The 21,066-nt window shown below is 27.5% G+C and overlaps 5 protein-coding genes across 11 annotated transcripts; 2 read left to right on the top strand and 3 right to left on the bottom strand.

The window, feature by feature from the left end:
- The first annotated feature begins 772 nt into the window (after positions 1–772).
- LOC122572615 (60S ribosomal protein L6) lies at positions 773–2,713 on the top strand. 3 transcript variants are annotated; one of them, XM_043737773.1, is made up of 4 exons: positions 773–853; positions 1,385–1,591; positions 1,975–2,248; positions 2,326–2,713. In XM_043737773.1, the coding sequence occupies exons 2-4, from the start codon at positions 1,385–1,387 to the stop codon at positions 2,670–2,672; spliced, it is 828 nt and encodes a 275-aa protein (XP_043593708.1). In that variant the 5' UTR covers positions 773–853; the 3' UTR covers positions 2,673–2,713. The 3 variants fall into 3 exon arrangements, with proteins under 3 accessions (XP_043593708.1, XP_043593709.1, XP_043593710.1); XM_043737774.1 differs by having other exon boundaries at positions 835–892; XM_043737775.1 differs by lacking the exon at positions 773–853 and adding an exon at positions 1,001–1,025.
- A 179-nt stretch (positions 2,714–2,892) lies between these two features.
- Positions 2,893–7,930, top strand: LOC122572605 (two pore calcium channel protein 1-like). 3 transcript variants are annotated; one of them, XM_043737756.1, is made up of 12 exons: positions 2,893–3,396; positions 3,817–4,001; positions 4,083–4,247; positions 4,313–4,438; positions 5,324–5,631; positions 5,724–6,004; positions 6,099–6,317; positions 6,390–6,506; positions 6,573–6,912; positions 6,989–7,290; positions 7,438–7,544; positions 7,608–7,930. In XM_043737756.1, exons 1-12 carry the CDS (start codon positions 3,294–3,296, stop codon positions 7,845–7,847), a joined length of 2,493 nt encoding a protein of 830 aa, XP_043593691.1. In that variant the 5' UTR covers positions 2,893–3,293; the 3' UTR covers positions 7,848–7,930. The 3 variants fall into 3 exon arrangements, with proteins under 3 accessions (XP_043593691.1, XP_043593692.1, XP_043593690.1); XM_043737757.1 differs by having other exon boundaries at positions 2,895–3,396; positions 3,886–4,001; XM_043737755.1 differs by having other exon boundaries at positions 2,896–3,396; positions 3,784–4,001.
- A 1,693-nt stretch (positions 7,931–9,623) lies between these two features.
- LOC122572611 (mevalonate kinase) lies at positions 9,624–11,426 on the bottom strand. Its single transcript, XM_043737767.1, has 3 exons — positions 11,323–11,426; positions 10,331–11,244; positions 9,624–10,047 (listed from the first exon to the last, which is right to left on the bottom strand). Exons 2-3 carry the CDS (start codon positions 11,213–11,215, stop codon positions 9,790–9,792), a joined length of 1,143 nt encoding a protein of 380 aa, XP_043593702.1. The 5' UTR covers positions 11,216–11,244; positions 11,323–11,426; the 3' UTR covers positions 9,624–9,789.
- An 811-nt stretch (positions 11,427–12,237) lies between these two features.
- LOC122572620 (dolichyl pyrophosphate Man9GlcNAc2 alpha-1,3-glucosyltransferase) lies at positions 12,238–14,538 on the bottom strand. Its single transcript, XM_043737784.1, has 3 exons — positions 14,081–14,538; positions 12,627–13,985; positions 12,238–12,560 (listed from the first exon to the last, which is right to left on the bottom strand). Exons 2-3 carry the CDS (start codon positions 13,900–13,902, stop codon positions 12,268–12,270), a joined length of 1,569 nt encoding a protein of 522 aa, XP_043593719.1. The 5' UTR covers positions 13,903–13,985; positions 14,081–14,538; the 3' UTR covers positions 12,238–12,267.
- A 235-nt stretch (positions 14,539–14,773) lies between these two features.
- On the bottom strand, positions 14,774–20,646 carry LOC122572617. Of its 3 annotated transcripts, none has more exons than XM_043737780.1 (4): positions 20,628–20,646; positions 17,374–17,547; positions 17,038–17,139; positions 14,774–16,839 (listed from the first exon to the last, which is right to left on the bottom strand). In XM_043737780.1, exons 2-4 carry the CDS (start codon positions 17,506–17,508, stop codon positions 16,507–16,509), a joined length of 570 nt encoding a protein of 189 aa, XP_043593715.1. In that variant the 5' UTR covers positions 17,509–17,547; positions 20,628–20,646; the 3' UTR covers positions 14,774–16,506. The 3 variants fall into 3 exon arrangements, with proteins under 3 accessions (XP_043593715.1, XP_043593713.1, XP_043593714.1); XM_043737778.1 differs by lacking the exon at positions 20,628–20,646 and adding an exon at positions 18,531–19,426; XM_043737779.1 differs by lacking the exon at positions 20,628–20,646 and adding an exon at positions 18,673–19,426.
- Between the last annotated feature and the right edge of the window lie 420 nt (positions 20,647–21,066).

Raw genomic sequence — 21,066 nt, 5'->3', positions numbered from 1 at the left:
AATGCTATTACGTTTAGAAAACATTTAGAAAATTATTTAATGTATATGACTACCTTCTTTCCCAGGCAATATTAATATAAAAAATGTATATATAAGATCATCGATGATATCAGAATCTAGTGATATACAGATCATATCCGTAAAAAGATCTTGACCTCTCGACACTCATAGACTGAAGCTCATGATTATATAAATGAATCATGATCATATGAAGAGATCTCAGATCTCGACAGTCGTTGGGGAAAACCGACCGAAAATTGAATCATGACTCGCTGTAAAGAACCAACATGGAAGACGACAAAATTCGCATTCTTGCGAGACCGACAGAGATAAGTAAAGTATCTCTATCTCTATTTGAGTCATTCATGGCATGTCATGCAGGCGCAGAATGAGAACCTTCTTGCCCGCCATGTTTATTTTTCACAACTAGTCACGATTCAATTTTCGGATGATTTTCCCTAGGCTTCGGTATGAAAGTGTCGAAACCTGTTTATATGATCGTAGTCGAGACTAGTTGTGAAAAATCAACAATTATAACATAGGGAGTTCTCTAAAACCTTTATGCAACTGTGGATCTATTTATTTGTCTATTTAGTAACACGATCATATATACGTTTATATGACCGTGGTTTGAAATATGTCACTCACTAGGGGAAAGCATTCGCTGAGTGAGTCCTAAAAAATCAACATGGAGGGCCAAAGGTAGCAAAAAGGACGTTCTACGCATGCGTGACACATGCATATGTATAAATACTATCTAAAATCATGAATGTCTCAGACAAAGACACAACATAACTGCTAGAAGAAGACAGAATATATGTTGGTGTAGGTTCTTTTAGTCGTACGATTTACGGTAAGATGGAATTAGATCAACACACCTAATATTATCCAAGTAATCTTTTGTTGTAATAAAAGAAAAACTATATATTTTATCAAATTTTATACATTTTAGGTTTCTTCTTTAATAAAAATACCATATTTTCTGTAAATATATTTTTAAATTTGATTAATTTTAACTTGGAAAGGTTAGAATCTAACATTTTGTTGGCTTATAAAAAGAAATAACATTCATTTCCTTAGTTTTAAAATCGTAATAATATTTTATAAAGAGTTTAGCCCAATTATCGGTTATTTTTTGTTTGAAATTTAAGATTTACGAAAACGTGACATAACCTCTGCAAAACATGATGGATATGTTTAATAAAAGGTTACGATAATAGAAATAAATTAAAATAAAACTCTATTGAAACTTTATATACAATTTTGTCGACTATGCTAGCATTAATTTATTGTTTAGAATGAATATTCGAATGAAATATAAGTGCATGATTATTGTGCTATCTATAAATAGTTGTATTACAATGAATTTATGTTTATGTTCTAGATGACCAACACAAAGGAAACAAAAGAATCAAAGGCGAAGTCTCCGGAGAACAAAAATGCTCCTGTGGAGACTAAAAAAGCTGCAAAGAAAGGTCGGATTAGGCCTCGAAATTATAACTTAGGAAATGGTGTTTATAGGTTTAGCCGAACCCGTATGTACCACAAGAAAGCCATCTACAAATTTATTGACTCCAAAACTCCAAAAACTGTATGTCTAACAATATCACACATTCTATTTTTGTTAATGCTACTTTTGTTAATTTAAAAGTCTTATCTAGAAGTTCTTCATTTTTTAAGATATGTAGAGATATGTATTTGAAGTTCCTTATGCTTTTTACCTTTTAAGTAAATATACAGTGAAGATATATTTATTATCCAATCTGTTTATTGTAATCGAATATTGTTATAAAATAATGATTATATATTAAATTGAATGAAGAAAAATAGATAGCAAAATAATATAATTTCAATTTTCTTAAATGTTTTGAAATGGTATAAAGAACTATGTAATCAAGAAGAATAATATATTTTCATATAATGTTTATACTTTTTGATAAATGTTTAATTCTAAACATTTAATGGTAATTATAGGTTAAGCCTAAGAAACCAGTCACTATTGAAAAGAAGATTAGTGGTGACAAAAATGGAGAGAAACGTATTGTATTATTAAAGAAGAGGCGTGCAAACTATCCTACTGCAGATCCAGTAACTGTACACCATGCTAAGAAATGTTTCCGTGACCATCGTCGTTATCTGAGACCTTCCTTGAAACCAGGAACAATTTGTATCCTATTAGCTGGTGCTCATAAAGGAAAACGTGTTGTTTTCTTAAAGCAACTTAAGAGTGGTTTACTCCTAATTACAGGTGAGATTTATTTGAAGTTATTATATAGTAAAATATTAATATGATAAATTAAAATATCAAAATGTTTTTTAAAATAGGTCCTTTCTTGATCAACGCTTGCCCACTCCGTAGAGTTAGTCAAAATTATGTGATCGCGACTTCTACGCGTATTAACATTTCTGGTTTGAAGATTCCGGCTCACGTTAACGACGATTATTTCAAGAGGAAACGCGAGAAACGCGCAAAGAAGGAAGAAGGTGATATCTTCAGCAAAAAGAAGGACGAGTACAAAGCAAGCGACCAGAGGAAAGCTGATCAAAAAGTGGTTGACAAATTTGTGATTTCTGCTATCAAGAGAAACAAAGAGAAAAAGATGTTATTCACCTATTTATCAGCGATGTTTGGACTCAGAAGCAGCCAGTATCCACACAGATTAAAATTCTAATCTTTTGTGATTTGAATACAAATATATAATAAATACAGAAACATGAGGTAGATTTTTTATGACCTTGATTATAAATGTTCACAATTGTTCCAGATTCTTTTTTATTTTATTTGAAAGCTTTATTTATAATGACGAATGAAATAAGAAAATTTATAATGTAATAGAAGGTACAATAAAATTTTGAAATTTTAAATTTATTTTATCTTCTATTGCAGATTATATTTATTTTTTAGTAATTAAATATGTCTTATATGCATCAATTTTATATTCGTAAAATATATGAAAAGTGAAGTCTTTGTTACATAAGTGAATAGTTAAATTTTATGGTTTTATCAGTCTAAATAATAGTATTCACTCAAGTTCGGTTTTTCGAGTGCGCATGCGCGTCACGAACTGGAACGTCAAATACAAGAAGATCGAATAATATCATTGTGTTATGATATTGTAATATGTAAAATATGTTTCAAACAAAAATATACGTATATCTCCATACATAGTTTTCAGACTAATCCAGTTAGTGCTCAGCATCTGAGTAGTGACATCATTGTGTTAGATATAGCGGTGTAAATTCGTGCTCAGACACAAATGTCTATATGCATGTGACATGTCACGTATTCTCAAATGTCTTCTCCCAAAACCACTGAATATTCGGGCAATTATCAACGGTTTAACGATGATGCAAACATATCACTCGAGCAAGACATTTCACATCGAACATGCCAAAGTAAGTCGAATCAATTTTAATTATACTATTTTAATTCATTTCATTTTTTATTTATTCTTTGCAATGAAATTTCTGTTTTTTCACAACTATGTTACTTTTGTCATTTTCACTTTTACTCTTTTAGCTTATAATATTTAACAATCTAAACCTCATATTATATTTTACACATTTTTCTGGCATAATTATCTATAATAGAACAATGATATAAAATTTTGCAATAAATATATAATACATAATTTAGTTAATTATAAGTATAATGTTTGATTATCTTCATGATAAAGATAAAAAGAATTTATTTATTTTATATTATTTATTTTATTGCTGAAAAGTATCATTTACTTTTGCATTATAGAAATATTTATTTTTTATGTTTATTTCTTATTGTAGAATATGGATCTATACTATCATATCCTTCTGCAGAAAATCATGTAAACTCCTCCACTGAAAATGTAAGAACATCTGATCAAATCATTCATAAATTTGAAACAGATGATGTACATAGAGAAAACATGTCTGAAAATGCAGTACTTCCGTCACATGATTCAATCACAGATCATGATTTGCATTGGGAAATGAATTATCATGAGGCTGCAATATTTTTAGAGGTATTTATACATTTATATGTATATATACTCATATGAATAATTGAGTTCAAATTTACTTACAATAATGTTACATATCCATAGGAAGGTAAAAATAATGAAAAGTTTGATTCGCACCCAAAGCATCCGGAAGATTTGCCAGCATATCTCTTAGTTCATAATAATTGGTATTACGGGTTAGATCTATTAACTTCTCTTATACTTTTGGCTTTAGCTCTTGTAGAAGAGCCAGCTGTATCACTGTTTGGTGTAAGTCATTGATAAGAAAGTCCTTTTATTTTATTACAATGGTTATTTATATATTTTAATTTTAGATACCAGTGTGGGCGCATGGATCTATAGAACTTTTTGCTTTGATAATTATAGGTATAGAATTAGCTTTGAAACTAAGATGGATTGGCTGGTCAACAATGTTAAAACACAAGCGAACAATGCTGAAGGTAAAAAGAACTCATTTTTAGAATCAGATTTAATAGTCTGTAGTATAATTTTATTGAATTTCATATAAATCCACACGAGTTTACTGATATACATGATCTGTATATCCTAATTGCTTATGTTTACATCTGATAATTATTAGTAAATTGAATACCATTATGAGATTGAAGTACAGTTTTCTTTTATTACTTTGTCAATATGTCTAAGAACAGTGTACAATAAAATGGTTGTTTTGCACAAGACTGATACAAAAAGCATGAGGGTACTAATGAGGAGATAAGAAACACCACAAGTGCAGACTATTTAAGATTACATTTTTATTAAAACGAGACGCTGATAATTGCATTATTTGTTCATTTATAATATATTATAATATAATATAATATAATATATTATAAGTATGTTAGTGATTTTACTGCTACTGACTCATTATTATTATTGTTGTTGTTGTTGTTGTTATTGTATTATACTCATTCATATTCATATCTATTACACAATGGTTTAAAAGTAATAAACAGTCATGAAACGTTTGTTTGATATGGAATGGATAGATCAGAATAATTAAAATGAATCATTAATAAGAACCTAGTAAAAAAAATAAAATTATAAAGTACAGGATGATTCAAAATAAAATTGCGAAAATAACTTAAAATTTAGGAAGATAAATTAGAAAAATTAAAAAAAATTTATAATTAAGAAAATAATGCTTTGTTTCTTTTAATATGATAATTAGTACCTATAATAAAAAGCTCTTTTAATAAGAAGTAACAGCAATAATAGAAATGAAATTACCATAATTTGTAGTCATTTTGTAGTTACATATTTAAGATATCTTCAATTAATTATTTAATACAAGTGGAGACTATACATATAAATTATTTTTACAGTGTATCACATTGGTCATCATGTTTTTAGAAGCGATGACAGTACTAGTACGACAGTCATCGCATTTTCGTGTAACACGTGCTCTAAGGCCCATTTTTTTAGTAGATACGAAATGCTTTGGAGGCGTTAGAAGATTTATTAGACAAATACTTTTGACATTGCCACCAATTCTGGATATGTTAGGCTTGCTTTTATTTTTTATAACACTGTACACTGTATTGGGTTACTATATGTTTTCTGAAATGAATAGAAATTTTTGTACACTGCAAGACAGTTTTGTGAGCCTCTTTGTTCTTCTTACTACTGCTAAGTAAGTATAATTGTAATTAAATTTCCAATAATATTTTAAATTTTGGATGCATTTTATTGTGATTAGATATTAGTAACAATATCAATATTTAGTTTTCCAGATGTAATGATGCCATCATATTCAAGAAACAAATGGTATGCGATATATTTTGTATCTTATTTGTCTACAATGTTGTACGTAATGATGAATTTGATGTTGGCGGTGGTTAACGAAACATTTACAGCAGCTGAGCGTGATAAATTTAAAAAACTGTTTTTACATAAAAGGAAAGCATGTCAACATGCCTTTAAGTTATTAGTTTCGAAACAAAATCCAGATAAAATGCGATTTCGCCAATTTGAAGGATTAATGCGATACTATGCTCCAAATAAAAGTACGTAAAATTCTTCCAGATATACATTAAAGCTTATTTATAAAACAAAAAGGTAAGACAAATTAAATTTATTCCATAATATACTCCACTACAGACATAAGAGACATTGTTCTAATGTATCAACATTTAAATGCTTCTGGAAGTGGCGTTCTAAGTGTTGAAGAGTTTTTAAACATTTATGATACTATCATACTTCAATGGGAACTACAATACTCTACTGTGCCTTGGTATCACAGTACATCACAACCTTTGCAGATTCTATGCACAGGAGCACATGCAGCTATTAGATGGCCATATTTTGAAAGCTTAATGTGTAAGTTTAAAAGGAAGACAAGTTTTTATAATACTAATTTACAATTCATATACTCAATTATAAAATGTTTAGATATAACAATCATTGCAAATGGTATTGCTATGATAATAAGGATATTACAGCCAGGTGATAATGTTCATAGCACAATTCTATTTGCTGCATCTTGGGATACTTTTCTTTTCGGAGGAAGTAAGTAAACATAATATTTATAAAAGGTGTGTGAAAAATTATTTTAATGCTAATTTTATTTTATAGTATTCGTCACTGAAGCACTAATAAAAGTATTAGGACTTGGTACAAGACGATACTTGAGTTCCGGATGGAATCTATTCGATTTAGGGACATCTATAATGACACTTGTTGCAGCTTGTATTTTATCCCTTTTTCCTACAGCCACATTTTTTGTTCTATTTAGACCACTTCGACTGCTAAGATTGTTTAAAATGAAAAAAAGATACCGAGACGTATTTGGCACACTTGTGATTTTAACTCCCTTGATGTCTTCCACTGCAGTAGTCATGCTTGTTTTATATTATTTTTTTGCAATCATTGGGATGGAATTGTTTGCAGGATATAATATGCGAAATTGTTGCAAGTAAGTACATAAGTAAAATATCTTTTTTAATAAATTATATTTTTAAATTGACTACTAAATAATATGTATTTGTCAGAAATACAACAGTTGAAGACTTTTACAAATACTCTGCCAATGAAAGTACCGCACTAGGATATTATTACCTTAATACTTTTGACAACCTTATAGCCAGTGGAATGACCCTTTTTGAGTTAACGGTTGTTAATAATTGGTTTATTTTAATGAACGCATATGCATTTACTGTTGGGATGTATACACGAATATATTTTATGATATTTTATTTGGTGACAATGATTGTTTTAACTATCGTGGTATCCAGTTTCTTAGAGGCCTTTCGATTTAGAATACATTATAAAAAATCAACATCTAAACGTGATGGTAATTAATATTCTTAATTATTCAACATAAAATACAAAAGAAATATAGACTATTTCTTTAAATTTTTTTTGTTATGTTTAACCAAATTTGTACTTTTCTTGGGATTGTTAAATCTTCATTAGTCCTTTTGTATACATTTTGTTACAGAGGAAAAGATGCTACATGAAGAAGTGGAACTAAAATGGGACGAATTGCAATATATAGTAGAAGATTTTCAACTTTTGGAAAAATTACGACCTTCACTGATAGTTGGTGTAAGTTTTAAGTTTCAAAAAATATGTTTTTTATTATTCTGCAATTATATAATAATGTTGCAGGGAACTACTGTTTTTATTGGCTCGCGTCCTCGAACCAGAGAAGTTTTGCAAAGAAAAATGTATACAAATGAAATTACCGAATGGATTATAGAGGCTAAACAAGCAGAAAGGCAGTTTTTATCGAATGCTACTCATAGTTTAGAAGAAAATTATAGAGAAGAAGCAATTTCTGAAACAGATCATGTAGGATTAACAGACAATTTGCGACAAACACATCGTAATACATCAAATGTTGTATAATTGTAATAATAAATTAAATTTCATTGTATCTATTTACAATATAGAAGTATTGAGAGGTTGTAATATACAAATTTACAAAGTAATGATGCAGCAATGAAATTTTTTGCCAACAACATAAAATAAAAAAAAATATATTTAACTGATATAAAAGAAATTAAATATTTTCATTTCGGATTATGTTGCGATATGTAGAGACTCAAATAATTGATAATATTTTAAAAAATATTGCAACATAAATATAAATCCACTAAATCATATATCTTGCGTAAATAAAGCTTTATTAATATCAAAATTAACTTTTTGCTTTTTCTGTAGATGAAAGTACAATTTTCTTCATAAAGAATTATGAATCAATTTTTAAAATTTTTAATATATTCTATCCTAAATGCTTGTATTTAAAATTATTTTACTTTCTTTGAAATTGTGTAATTTTTATTTAATTCTTCATCATTGAACTTCAATTTTCATATTATTTTAACCGTTTGAGTCCCAAGCAAGAGTGATCGCGCTGTTTATATTTTGTGTCGAAAAGTCCCAATACATCTACGGACAACTGACGGTATTTTGTATTTCATTGTTATCTTCTCAATAATTTTTATTGAACAAAACTTGAAATATTTATAAACTAATAGCGCCGCTTGTTTCTCTTCGCAATCGATTAAAACAAGCACTATCGTGCTGTTCGGAATTTTTTGACCCTGTTTCTTCAAAGACCCCTGGGATTCAAACGGTTAAATGTGAAAAATTTTATTTTTTATGTTATAAATTATGTAAATAACTAAGTAACAAATATATATAACATTTTTTAGTTTTATATTACAAATATATAAAATTGCACTGTATAATATATAGGATGTTCCACCTAATTAACACTTCACAGCAGATCGGCAGCTCAGGCGCAGATTCTCCATGGCGCCGACTCTGTTTCAGTTTAGACTGTCGGGCGGGAGTATCTGTGCTTTTCGTATGCTCAGATAAAATTGGCTGCTTTCTACTATTATAAGATAATTAAATTGAATAAAATCTTTTCTTTTCATGATATTAATACTAAATTATATTTATTTTATCTATTACAACGGTTTTTAGTTCAAATGAGAAATAGTTATAGTCTTCGACGTTACTTATCTCATCGTCTTCTGAATCACTATATCTTAGTGGCAATAAAGAACCTCGCTTCCGAATAATTATATCACTGCCATCACTTTCGTCACCACTATTACTTCTTGAATAACTGTCAGGACAATTTGACAGATCATCTAAATAAAACTCTCCAATACCATTCTTTTCGTTCATCGCGAACGGTAAGTTTTTCAAATTGGTATAAAACTGTGGGAGCTTACAAAGCAACGCAACTGACGCAACTGAGCAAGGTACCTTAGTACTAAATAACAAATTACTGTTCATATAATGAGAAAGATTGTTTATCGCCATGGGAACCGATTAACTATAGGTAGGCTATAGGTCGGTAAGCGTCGGTGACAAAAAGCCGATTAATCGGCTATCGGTCGATAAAGTGTTAAAACACGCTATAAAAGATAGAAAAAAATTTTATTAGAAAAAATTACATGGTGTTGAATTATTGTCCGTAATCTGTATGTGTCCATTTTGAAAGTGATGCTTTCTAAAGATTTTAAGGTCATCTATAGTTTCTTGAATAGAATATTTTTCTATACATCAATCAATAGTTTTAACATTATGATAGAAATAAGATAATTATACTATCATGATTAATGATAAAGGAAAAAATGAAAATAGTTGAAATAAAAAAGATACTAATGAGATGACCATTAACATATATTGGTACTAAAACTGTAATTTACATTTTGTGTAAAAATTACAAGTACTCTTTATAATTATAAATAAAATTTATGTCACATTGAAAATATTCAGAACAAAAATAAGTTTATTTGTATTAATGTATGCAATATTTATAACAAAATTACTAATTAATTTGTACCCCAGGACCTCCCAAAGTCGTTAACTTGACAGTAAATCCATCTGCAATTAATTTTCGTGAAATACTTGCAATAGTTTCTGGTTGTGTATCTGGTAATAAGAGAATGTATGCATGTCCACCACCGCCAGCACCTGTAAGCTTTGCTGCCAAAGCATAATTTTGTGCTTCTGCACAAATTCTGTCTAAAGATGGATGAGAAACTTGACATGTGGCTAGCAGTCCTTGATTCATATTAATAAGTATCTGTAATAATACATGATAAGTTGTAAGAAGATTTGAATACATTTATAGATATAGAAAGTAATGACAACAATAACATTTTAACATATTGTTAATCACTTGACCAGACAAATGTTATTTTTCCAAATAACAGACTAATCTTTTAACTCTGTGAATGAAATATTACTAGTTATTCTTATTATAAAAGATTTTCTATAAATTGCTTTTAGAAGTATTTTACCCTACTTGAATTAGTAATTATTATAATAATTATTAGCAATATATTATATTTTAATAAAATACTTACCATTAATTGTCTGTACCCTTCAAGAAAATATTCATCGTCAGTAGAAACTGTTTTCAGTTTTTCAATAATTTTAATTACTTCTTTGGATATATTGTCTATAGAACTCATAATCAGATCAATAATAACTGGGTATCTATGTTTCAGTTCTAGTAGTCTTTCAACTAAAGTCTTTGTGCTTCTATTTACTCTTGTGTCTACCAGTAAAATTTTTAGAGCATGTATGTTACTTATTGGCTTTACATAATCACCCTTTTTGAATTCTATTATTGACCCATATGTACAGACAGAATTGTCTATTCCAGAGGGGTTTCCATGCATAATTTTTTCACAATTTAGAGCATACTTCGAAATAGTGTCTAAGATAGAAAAATCTAATATTTTATAAATATTTTTTTGTAAATGTGACCAATGTAAAAAACACGCAGCGAGACAAACTGCAAAGGAACTAGAACTACCAAGTCCAGAACCAATTCCCAATTCTGTATTTAAGTGAACTTGAAATGGTTTCACTTCGATCTCTTCCTTTTGCGTAATATAAATAAAAAGATAAAAGAATGCTTCCAGGCTTAACCTTTGTTGCAGATTTGCATAACTAATAATGGAGACAAATTCTTTTACTTTGTTATAAAATGCTTCATAATTTTCTACATGTTCCACATCTTTGTTAATAAAAAAGAAATTTTGTATTTGCTGTAGAGGTATGTTAATAAATAAATTTACTTTAGGAAAACATATCTTAACAATTTGTTCTGTTTCAGGTAATTCAGCGAAATTTAGAACTGTACGTAAATCTACACTGGCAGCAACAGCTGTTTTTCCATATACTACAGCATGTTCTCCAAAAAGAATTACTTTTCCAGGAGCAGACACTTTAAACTGAATCATTTTAAATTTCTCAAATCTAATTCGTGGAGCTATTAATGGAAATAGAATAATATACTTTAGAGATGATACAATTAAAATCAATCATAATTGAATCAATTATTAAATACCTTTTTATCATTTCCTTCTTTTCCCACTCTGCTGGTGTTAATGTCTTTTGCTTGAATGCATGAATTGTTTTAAGTTCTTCTTCTAGTACTGAATGTACTGACCTGAAATATTAATTTTAATATAGTATTTAAATAACAGCATATTATTTAAATTTCTTAGGACTATAAAAATGTGGTACCTATGCCGATGAATTAAAGATTTGCCTTCAAATGCACTAGAGACAATTGTCACAGAAAACTTAGCACCACAACCATCAGATTCATCTATGACTTCCTGTAACAACATTTAAAAATAATATGGACATTATTTAATACCTATAGTAACAAAACAATCTACATATTTCTAATACTATCGGGAACTTTATAATCTTCCTAACATAAAATTTATGTTAAATGATATATGTAAATATTTACTTTCAATACGAATAATTTTTAGCAAATAAAATTAGATTTGTATTATAAAAATATTATTGATATCCGTTAACGGATAAATTACATAAATTTGTGTTTCTTATTATTAATTATTCTGAAGTCAATCAATTCTTTTCCCTGTAACGATATAAGTATATTGTTACGAAGTTACCGACCACAAAGAGTTAAATTTGTATTCATAACATTGTTATGCTAATTTAGAAAAGTAGAATTCAGTAATAGAGTAAAGTTCAAATTTCCGTAAAGTATTGTATAAAATCAGTGCAGATAACTCATAAAAAAATGCGATTATCTAATGCTTCAGTAAAGGTGATGATACATATAAACAATATTTTATGATAAACAATATTTATATATCATAACGCAATATTCTTCTGAAATATTATCTTAAATTGTTGAATTATATTGAAAAAGAAAAATAATTAGTTTTTAATAATTTATTAAAATAATTTAATAAGGAGTATGGTAATAATATAACATAAATTAAGTTGTTTTTCTGATTTATTTCAATTTTTAATATTTTTCATATACAAATTGTTTGTAATTAAAGTATAAATAGAAAGCAATAAAGTGTCCACAGGAATAAACAGAAACTAATAATGCAAAAAGATCTGGATACCTCTTTGGAGGTTTCAAAAAACCACTAATAAGAGAAAGCATTATTATTCCTAGAATCGAACAATAAAATAGAATTATTTTCCAAAAAGATAGAATAGAACTTACAACAATAAAAATATTCTTATAATGTATCATATTTCTTTTTAATTTGGTAAATATTGATTTATTCTCATTGTTTTTTAGCTTTGCTTTAATTTGTCTTTGATTGGTTACAAGCACATTCTTTTTTAAATTAATATTTCTTAACAATTCGCTATTATCAAATACATCAGAATATGCCCATAAAACAAAAATGAAATAAAAGATTAATGTAGCCCAATATACCATGTACAAACCATCTTTTATAAATAATGGTAACATACTAAAGTGTGAAATTATTAAAAACCAAAAACAAGGAAACGAATTACTTGGAAAATACAATAAAACTGGAATTGCAACAAGTAGGATTGATTTTTCATGAACTTGAAACGAAAACAGGAAAAATGCTAATGCACAGTTAATAAGGGAAATAACGAACTTCTCTTTCTGTGGATTTAAGTATAGATTTACGCAACTCGGTGAAACTGCAAATGTAGTTGACATTAAACAAATTTTGGCTAATTCCTTGTTTGCAAAAGTATTACGCAATTTAAAAATCACATTGATTGTGCACCAAATATTAGCAACTTTATCTTCGAATACACCTCTAGAAACTGGAAATAATCGAAGAACAACACTTACAAATATTTCCCAACTTTTAATGAAAGGTAACCATATGATAAAAAATGTAGACAGTACTGTAATTGATATACAGAAGAGCATTACTAAATTAAACAACCAAAACCGTTCTTTCATAGGTGAATATTTTCCAAGTATGTAAAAGAAAATTGGCAGTGCGTGGTAAAGTTCCATTTGCTTATAGTTTAGTGCTGCAACAAATAAGATCGACCCGATAATAAACGAATTTTGAAGTATAGCTGTAACAGCACCAATGAACAGTCCTAATGAAAATGAATTATATTGAAAATGTCCATGATCTATTAATATTAAACCCGGATATATCAATATAAGCAAAAGATTAATATGTTTTTTTTTCAGACCAAATATAGACAGCTCTACTTTTTCAAAGTTTTCAGATACTTGATTAGTTAATATAAAATATATTATCGATGGGATATAAATCAAAATATCTACACAAAGAACACTGAGTCTCATAAAATATTTATGATTTTCAGATGAGAAACCTCTAGATTCGTGTAACTTTATGTAAGAAGAATTGATCATATTGGCAACATAGCCCAGCACTAAACTATGATAAGCCGTTAATGGTGGATAGTCTAATCCCCAATACTGTAAATCATTATTTGTTGTATTTATGTACCATTTTTTAATTGGCACATTTAACGTTATTTCTTGCCAATGCCGTTGGGCTTCATAGTCTCCAAACATTGGAGGCTTTCCTTCACCGCTGTAGGAATGATATGTAACACACCATCTCAAAAGAAGAGCAAATACTGAGATTAACAAAATCTGTGTGTTTTCTTGCATCATATATGTTGAGTAAGCTTCAACAGCTTATATTTTCAAGCATGCTCTTGATTAATAAATATATTTCAGAAATAACATTTAGCTACCTAGGTTTATATAGAAAATTTAAGGTTAGAATGAAAACAGTAGAACGAAATAAAGAATATATACGAAGATATGATGAATCATACAAAATACATACCACGTGTGAAGCGTTTAATTCTTTGATTAATTTGTTTTTTATATAACTCTCAGTATATGACATATTTAAAATTAAATTTCTAATCTTGATTTTAATTCACCACGCTTTCAAATGCGAGGAAATAAGTTATTATATATTTATTGATATTTATTTACTTTAAAATTAGTGTAGTTATTTTGATAAACTTTGCAATCATAAGCAGCAAATGTATGATAAAATATAATACTTCTTCTTTTATTTTTTGGTTATATGACTTTTTTTGGTTTGAATGATCGTTGAGTTCAAGTGAACGTCATGGTACATTTTTTGAACTCATTCGCATAATTTGATATGATGTTATCAATTGATTTTCAATATTTCGACTAATCGAATGATTTTAACATTTTGAAAACTATTATCTTTATGAGCCTTTTTGTTATTTTTGGAATTATTTCGCAATTGTTAGATGAAAATTAATGTCTATTACCTGCAGGAACGTCGATATTAACAGAACTTCTCTGTGAGGCAGTTTTACTGACATAAAAACGAGATTAAAGTCTATACAGTTACATATTTTTCAAACTACGAACATTGCACATTGCAAGCAGACTTTTTATCATGCATGTATTCCTAGAAAGTTATTTAATTATTCTAATACAAAATAGATAAGGATTAACACATACCATTTTAGATATCAGTTTATTCATTCAAATACAGTTATGTTACAAGAATAAAACTGACTATCTGTTACATTAATTTTTTTTGCTATTCATATAAATAAATTTTAAATAAAAATTACGAACACAAAAATTACCGTATGAAACATACATTTTCACAAATTTACTATATAACATATCTGTTTCTCGCACTTAATTTCTTGTATTTCGTAAGTTGCTAGTAATCGACATCACGCTTCGATGTAAAAATACAATTCTTTTGTTTCAATGCAGTTAAATACTATTAAACATCAACTCTATTTAGAAAATTTTATTTTCTAAATAAATGTAATAATAAAAATTTTACTTTTATAATAATAGCTAGATAGAAAAGAAAATTCACCGTTTTTTAACAACCCATACTATGTACGTATATAATATGTACTCACATTATTGTATGTACATGGCACGTTAATATTGTCTAATACCTGATTTCAGGTACTGCAACATCTTTATAACAATAATAAATTATTTGTAACAATTGCATTTTATAAGGTTATTAATTTTTCTGTGAATTCTTTTATTGTTGATATTAGGAAGAATTGTTCACTTTTGCTTAAAATTAATATTTTTGCCTAAAATATACTCATTTAGTTAACAAAATAGATATTAAATATTATGCATTTTTAAAGACAATTAACAAGATATAACATTTTTGATATTAGATATATGTTCACTTTGATGTAACATAAGTAAATAATATAATGTATATAATTATCTTAACTACATAAGCTCACAATATTGTAAAATCTGAGCTATTTCTAAAGCAATCTTCATACAAAATTTAAATATTTTAAGATAAATATATTATCAATTTGAATAAATTTAAGTACAACATACAGCAGGAAATAAATTTCACTTTACTTGTTGAAATCTACGATAATAATATAATTAATAATATAATAATAATATAATTTGTAACATATAATTAGAAAAAACAGAAAGAATATTATATCTAAAATTTAAAATTAGCTAAATAACCATACTATACTATAATTAGTTATGTTTACAATGCAATAACTGCAATTATAGTTATATCAATTTACAATAAAATCATTAACGAAAAATACATACACATATACTATCCATTTGATAGCTAATATTAACACTGATTGTTTTAATATTTCTTTCATAGAAAGAATCAATTTTAACTTATAACTGCTTGAATATTGATAAATTGTTTGTGTTTCATGTTTGTAAAAAAAATTTAATTGCCATTGTTTTATGAGAATAGATCACATGAATATCATTTAATGAAAATATTAGGAAGAACAAGTTTTATCCAGTTACCTTAATGATATTACTTCATTTTATTGAATGTGTCTTAAGATTTTAGAAAAGCAATAATGCTTCTGTACGGACATATGTACATTAAATATATATTATAATGCATATAATATTACATATATATTAAATATACATATGTATAATAAATATATATACATAGCACATTGATATGCAGTTAGAGTGTAATAAGCAGTCAAGCAAAATAAATATTTGTTTTCTCAGAATGTAAAATGTCCATTTGTATATATATATTTGATAAATGTTATAGTAATTTAGTGATCTTTGTATATTTATCAGTCTATTATCTATGTCTATCTTTACCATACATAACACAATACAGATTTGAACTTGTATGGTTTTTCAAGCATGGTACTATGAATAATGAGTAAGTTTGAAAGAGATCTGATAATATTAGAATAGAATACTACTTTTGGCTGTGAAGAATTATTTCAAGAATTTCTTCATCTGTTTTGTTTGATATTGCATGCTGTACTGAGCAGTTTCTGCTTTAGTGATGAGAGAGTCTAACTTATCCAAATGAGATCCCATCTTTTCATTGAGATTGATTGTTTTTGGCATTACTGCGTTAGTTTCTGTGTTTTCTATCTGTTTCTTGTCATTGGATAATTCTACTATCAAGTTTTCTTCACTCATAGATGTTTCGGAACCAATATCTTTTGTCTCATTATGGTTTCGTTCAATGAATTTACGATTTGGTGTGTTGTTTTTGGATCCAACTCTTACTTTCAATAGAGTACCCAAACTGCCACAAACAGTCTGTAAAATACTTTCATGTTATAAAGTTAATTTATATAATATAGTTTATATAATAATAAATTAGTTCAAGATGTTAAGAAATGCTTGTTATACTTGGCAATGATTGTTTAGATATAATCATTAAAGTTGTTTTTACTAAAAAATAATAAATAGAAAATGAATGTCATAAAATAATGATATTAGGTAAAAGTGTTTAACCTTGAATCTGTTAATCTTCTTCTGCGTAACACTGAGAATACTATTTAATTCATCTAATCCACCACCTATTCGATGCGCAGCTTCATTAGAAGAATCCAGATTCTATAAATTATATTAAACTGATAATATATTGTCAAATTATTAATTTGAAATTTGTGTAAGAACTTTGTTTTAATTAATTACATTTCAAATAAGAGAAACATAGAGGCTAAAAAGAAACTTATTAGCATTAAACTTACAGTAGTAGAAATTAGAACTCATTAACACTGTACTTATAATGCATAAAAAGGTACATTAATTTGATTTTTGTTTAATAAAAGATAAAATTATAATTACTTCGATCACTTCATCTTTATCATTATTAATATTCTCGGCTTCTATTCTTTGGGTCTCTTTCCATTCTTCTTCGCTAGGTATCGGTAATCCTAACAATTCCGCCCTTTCGCACGCGTGAATGTAGCTTTGAGACATTTTATCAAATGTCTATAGTCTAGTTTTTTCTACTAAATACTAATCAATAATATATAAGAATAGACTTATTTTATCCCGTTTTAGAGATATTAGAATTGATAGAACATTAGAAAGACATGAGAACATGCACAACTTGAGGAATCTGTGTTCGGGTAAATTGTGCGCACACTCCGATAGAAAATAAGGTTTTTAAACATTATAACAGACATTAATAATAAAAATCTAGGGCATCCTAGCCATTAACAATAAGATTTAAGATGATTTACATATATATATGGATCAGTGATTTAATAATTTTGAATGGATTCATAATTTCAAAAATAGTATGATGTTTTTATAGAAAAATAGATTAAAGAAGGAATGGATTAAAAAGATATAAGTTTACTAATTGGAATATTATTCAATTATTACCCATCAGAAGAATTTAATTTATTATATTAAAATCAAATAATGATAATTTGCTTATTGTGATATTTATGATTAATTTTTAATAAAGTTTTTTCTTAATTAAATCTAGATCAATCATGCGATGTTCATCTCATCATGAAAAGATTTTTCAATATTTAACATAATTTAAATAAAAAGAGATAAGTTGTAGAAATTTATATAATTCCATTCTATTTCTCATATTTTATATTTTGCAAAGATATATTTAAGAAATTCTCTTTCGAGAAAACATTAAAAAATAATTTAATGTAATTTAAAATAAATTATCATTAGTAATTACTAATACTAATACTTAATATGCTGCCTCGTACCATATATGTACATCGTAAATAGATTAAGCTAATGTAATTTAAATACCTTGCTAGAACATAAATACGATAGATTAACTTCTCGCAAGCTGAATAAAAACTTTAAGTAATACTTCCTATATCGATCATTACAAAGAAAATTTCTAATTAATTCTAATTTATTTTAATTTATATTTCATGACATTACATAATGCATTACATATTCAATTATATAATGTAACTTTTTTATGGATATGTACTTAATATACTATATAGTATCATACATACGGGGTGTTAGACTACAGGTGCAAATAAATTTAAAGGATGATTCTTGAAACCAGACTAAGATAAAAGTCAAAAATAAAAAGACTGCATTTTCGGCTTGGTTGTTATTGACAAAATATCCCTGTGCACGATCAAACCTCCTTACATGAACAAAAGTAGAACAGCTCGAGCAGCGGGGAGCACAGTGATCTTCAAACCGAACGACGCGTAAGCTCCAGCCACAGGTTACCTCGTACAAGTCGTAGGTCGATAGTCATAGCAAATGACTTTATGATATTTTGAGTTGTAAATTGTAAGCAGAGAGGAAATTTGTAAGTGATAAATCTGTATGCGGGGGCTCTTGGAGAAAACCGAAGCCTGAGTATTTGGAATGATGTTATAAAAATACATTCATTAATATATGATCAACTACAAGCATTTGTATATAAACAGATGATAAAATTTGTATAACATGAACTTCCCTGCATATATACATGTGGTTATAATAGTTCACGTGAATAGTTTTTTTTGTGAAATGTTCATGGTTATATAAATTTATGTTTCGATTGCTTTTTTGATAAATTTCATCTGTTTGTATGTGCAACCTGTACAAGTGTATTGTCAGAATAACATTGCATTACCTATCATGTATACATTAAATTACATGTGTAAATATTTTTATATTACATATTATATTCAATTTATACATTTATGTAATTTAAGTTTGTTTTATTTATGGTATATATTTAGTTTAATATGTAAATCATTCTTAAAGTAATTAAATAACTTTACATTAATAAAATGAACTACATTTTACTTTAAATTATAACATGTAAGTATATATTATTTTTATGTGAAACTGCTTTACTAATAAGATGCAAAATAATTTATAACAAAATACGTATAAAATAATTCAGATTTCCAAAATTATAACATATGATGTAATTATTCTGAAACAGAAGTTCTCTTAACTGAATACAAACCATAGACACAGATCCTCCAAATCCTGTATGATTGTCGCTATGTCACAATCACTGTTGAATGATATGCTGTAATACTTGAATGCAGCAACATATGGTTTGTTCAAACTTAAAATGCATTATGCATTTTTTATAATTAATTAATAAAATTAATTTATAAATAATTAATAATTCGTTATTTGTGATTAAAATTACAGATATGTTTATTTTATATGTAAATCTATTATCATTCCTAAATTTCATTGCAATCAGTATGAACTAAGTTGAAATTATCCCTTCTTAGTAAGATGTGCATATAAAAAACTGTATGATACTTATTATCATGCTTCAGAACTTTTGTTTTGACAATTACATTCACTTTTATCTCTACTCTTGATTGAAAAAGGTCACAGACATAAAGCTTGATATGACATCAAAAGAACTGAGTTTAGGACTTAAATATGTTAATTAGAAACTTTTTAATTCTCTCAATAGATACTAAGATTACATAATCTTAGAACATTCTTTTCTAACATTTTGTATATTATGATATAATTCATAACAGTTGATCAATAAAAATAAATAGTAAAAAATATATAATGGATTACATATATTTTCAGGAAAATTTTAGCAATCGTATTATAAAATGTTTGCAATGTTTGCATTTACGTAACTATAATAGGTATCATATTCAAAGGAGCTTCAGGATCATTTCTCATAGTTATTTATGTAGTTAACACATTTATCGGAATAAAACATAAACATGACTCAAGATGCAAAAAAATAAGTGTTATCCATAGAAGAAAATTTGCATTGAACCATATTAAAAATAACGAATAGGAGTTATTTTAGGTAAAGAGCATGACTGTTTGCATTAGAGGAGTTTGGATAGAGTTATATAACAAATTCTCAACAAAGTGATTGTCCATAAGAGCTAATAGCTTAAGGCAGGAAGGAAATTTCCTCTCTGAGTCTACTTATATTGTTAGTCGAGTTTTTTTTAGCTCATTTGATGGCTGGACTTCGGTTTAAGGAACATAAAACTTTTGCTTTTTTTATTACAATTTAACAGTTTCCAATGCGTTGAAACGAAAAAATGAAAGTCTTAACTTTAGGAATCCAGCGGTTCAAAAGTATGTAAATTTGGGCGTTTTTAGCGTACTTGGCAGCTTACTTTGACGCCATGTTGTCTTTATTTACGATTTGTTTAATGAGTAGAGCTGCTGGTTGCAACAACTGCAGGTGGATATCGACCATATTGTAGCGGGATTTTTAATCGTGAGTATTGGATTAAGTTTGGGGTTAGGTTGGGGTTGTTTTATTCTCCGGCTGCCGTTAAGCGGCCGATTACGCTAGTACAAACTAATGTTCGGTGAATTTCAGTTTGCTCATCTGTGAGGACCAATCAGATTACGGATAGAAGCAATATGGCGTTATATGGCGACTAACCCGTAAAATGTGCTAAAAATGTTCAGTTTCACATATGCATACTTCTTAAACGGTGGAGACCGTGCTTAAGACTTGCATTTATGTTATATACGTATAATTATATTATGTATCCATAATATGCATATTAATGTCATTATATCAAACAAAATCTT

The sequence above is a fragment of the Bombus pyrosoma genome, linkage group LG11 (assembly GCF_014825855.1).
Source record: "Bombus pyrosoma isolate SC7728 linkage group LG11, ASM1482585v1, whole genome shotgun sequence".
NCBI lineage: Eukaryota > Metazoa > Arthropoda > Insecta > Hymenoptera > Apidae > Bombus > Bombus pyrosoma.
The sequence above is the reverse complement of the archived record's forward strand: the minus strand, read 5'-3'. Positions and strand labels throughout refer to the sequence as shown.

Coding starts and splice junctions, on each gene's coding strand:
- LOC122572617 (XM_043737780.1), bottom strand. CDS start 17,508: ATGTCTCAAAGCTACATTCACGCGTGCGAAAGGGCGGAATTGTTAGGA. Junction 17,140..17,373: donor ATAAAGATGAAGTGATCGAA/GTAATTATAATT, acceptor TATAATTTATAG/AATCTGGATTCTTCTAATGA. Junction 16,840..17,037: donor AGAAGATTAACAGATTCAAG/GTTAAACACTTT, acceptor AGTATTTTACAG/ACTGTTTGTGGCAGTTTGGG.
- LOC122572620 (XM_043737784.1), bottom strand. CDS start 13,902: ATGATGCAAGAAAACACACAGATTTTGTTAATCTCAGTATTTGCTCTT. Junction 12,561..12,626: donor TTCTGATGTATTTGATAATA/GCGAATTGTTAA, acceptor GACAAATTAAAG/CAAAGCTAAAAAACAATGAG.
- LOC122572611 (XM_043737767.1), bottom strand. CDS start 11,215: ATGATTCAGTTTAAAGTGTCTGCTCCTGGAAAAGTAATTCTTTTTGGA. Junction 10,048..10,330: donor AAGGGTACAGACAATTAATG/GTAAGTATTTTA, acceptor GTATTATTACAG/ATACTTATTAATATGAATCA.
- LOC122572615 (XM_043737773.1), top strand. CDS start 1,385: ATGACCAACACAAAGGAAACAAAAGAATCAAAGGCGAAGTCTCCGGAG. Junction 1,592..1,974: donor ACTCCAAAACTCCAAAAACT/GTATGTCTAACA, acceptor TGGTAATTATAG/GTTAAGCCTAAGAAACCAGT. Junction 2,249..2,325: donor TGGTTTACTCCTAATTACAG/GTGAGATTTATT, acceptor TTTTTAAAATAG/GTCCTTTCTTGATCAACGCT.
- LOC122572605 (XM_043737755.1), top strand. CDS start 3,294: ATGTCTTCTCCCAAAACCACTGAATATTCGGGCAATTATCAACGGTTT. Junction 5,632..5,723: donor GTTCTTCTTACTACTGCTAA/GTAAGTATAATT, acceptor ATCAATATTTAG/TTTTCCAGATGTAATGATGC. Junction 6,913..6,988: donor AATATGCGAAATTGTTGCAA/GTAAGTACATAA, acceptor TGTATTTGTCAG/AAATACAACAGTTGAAGACT.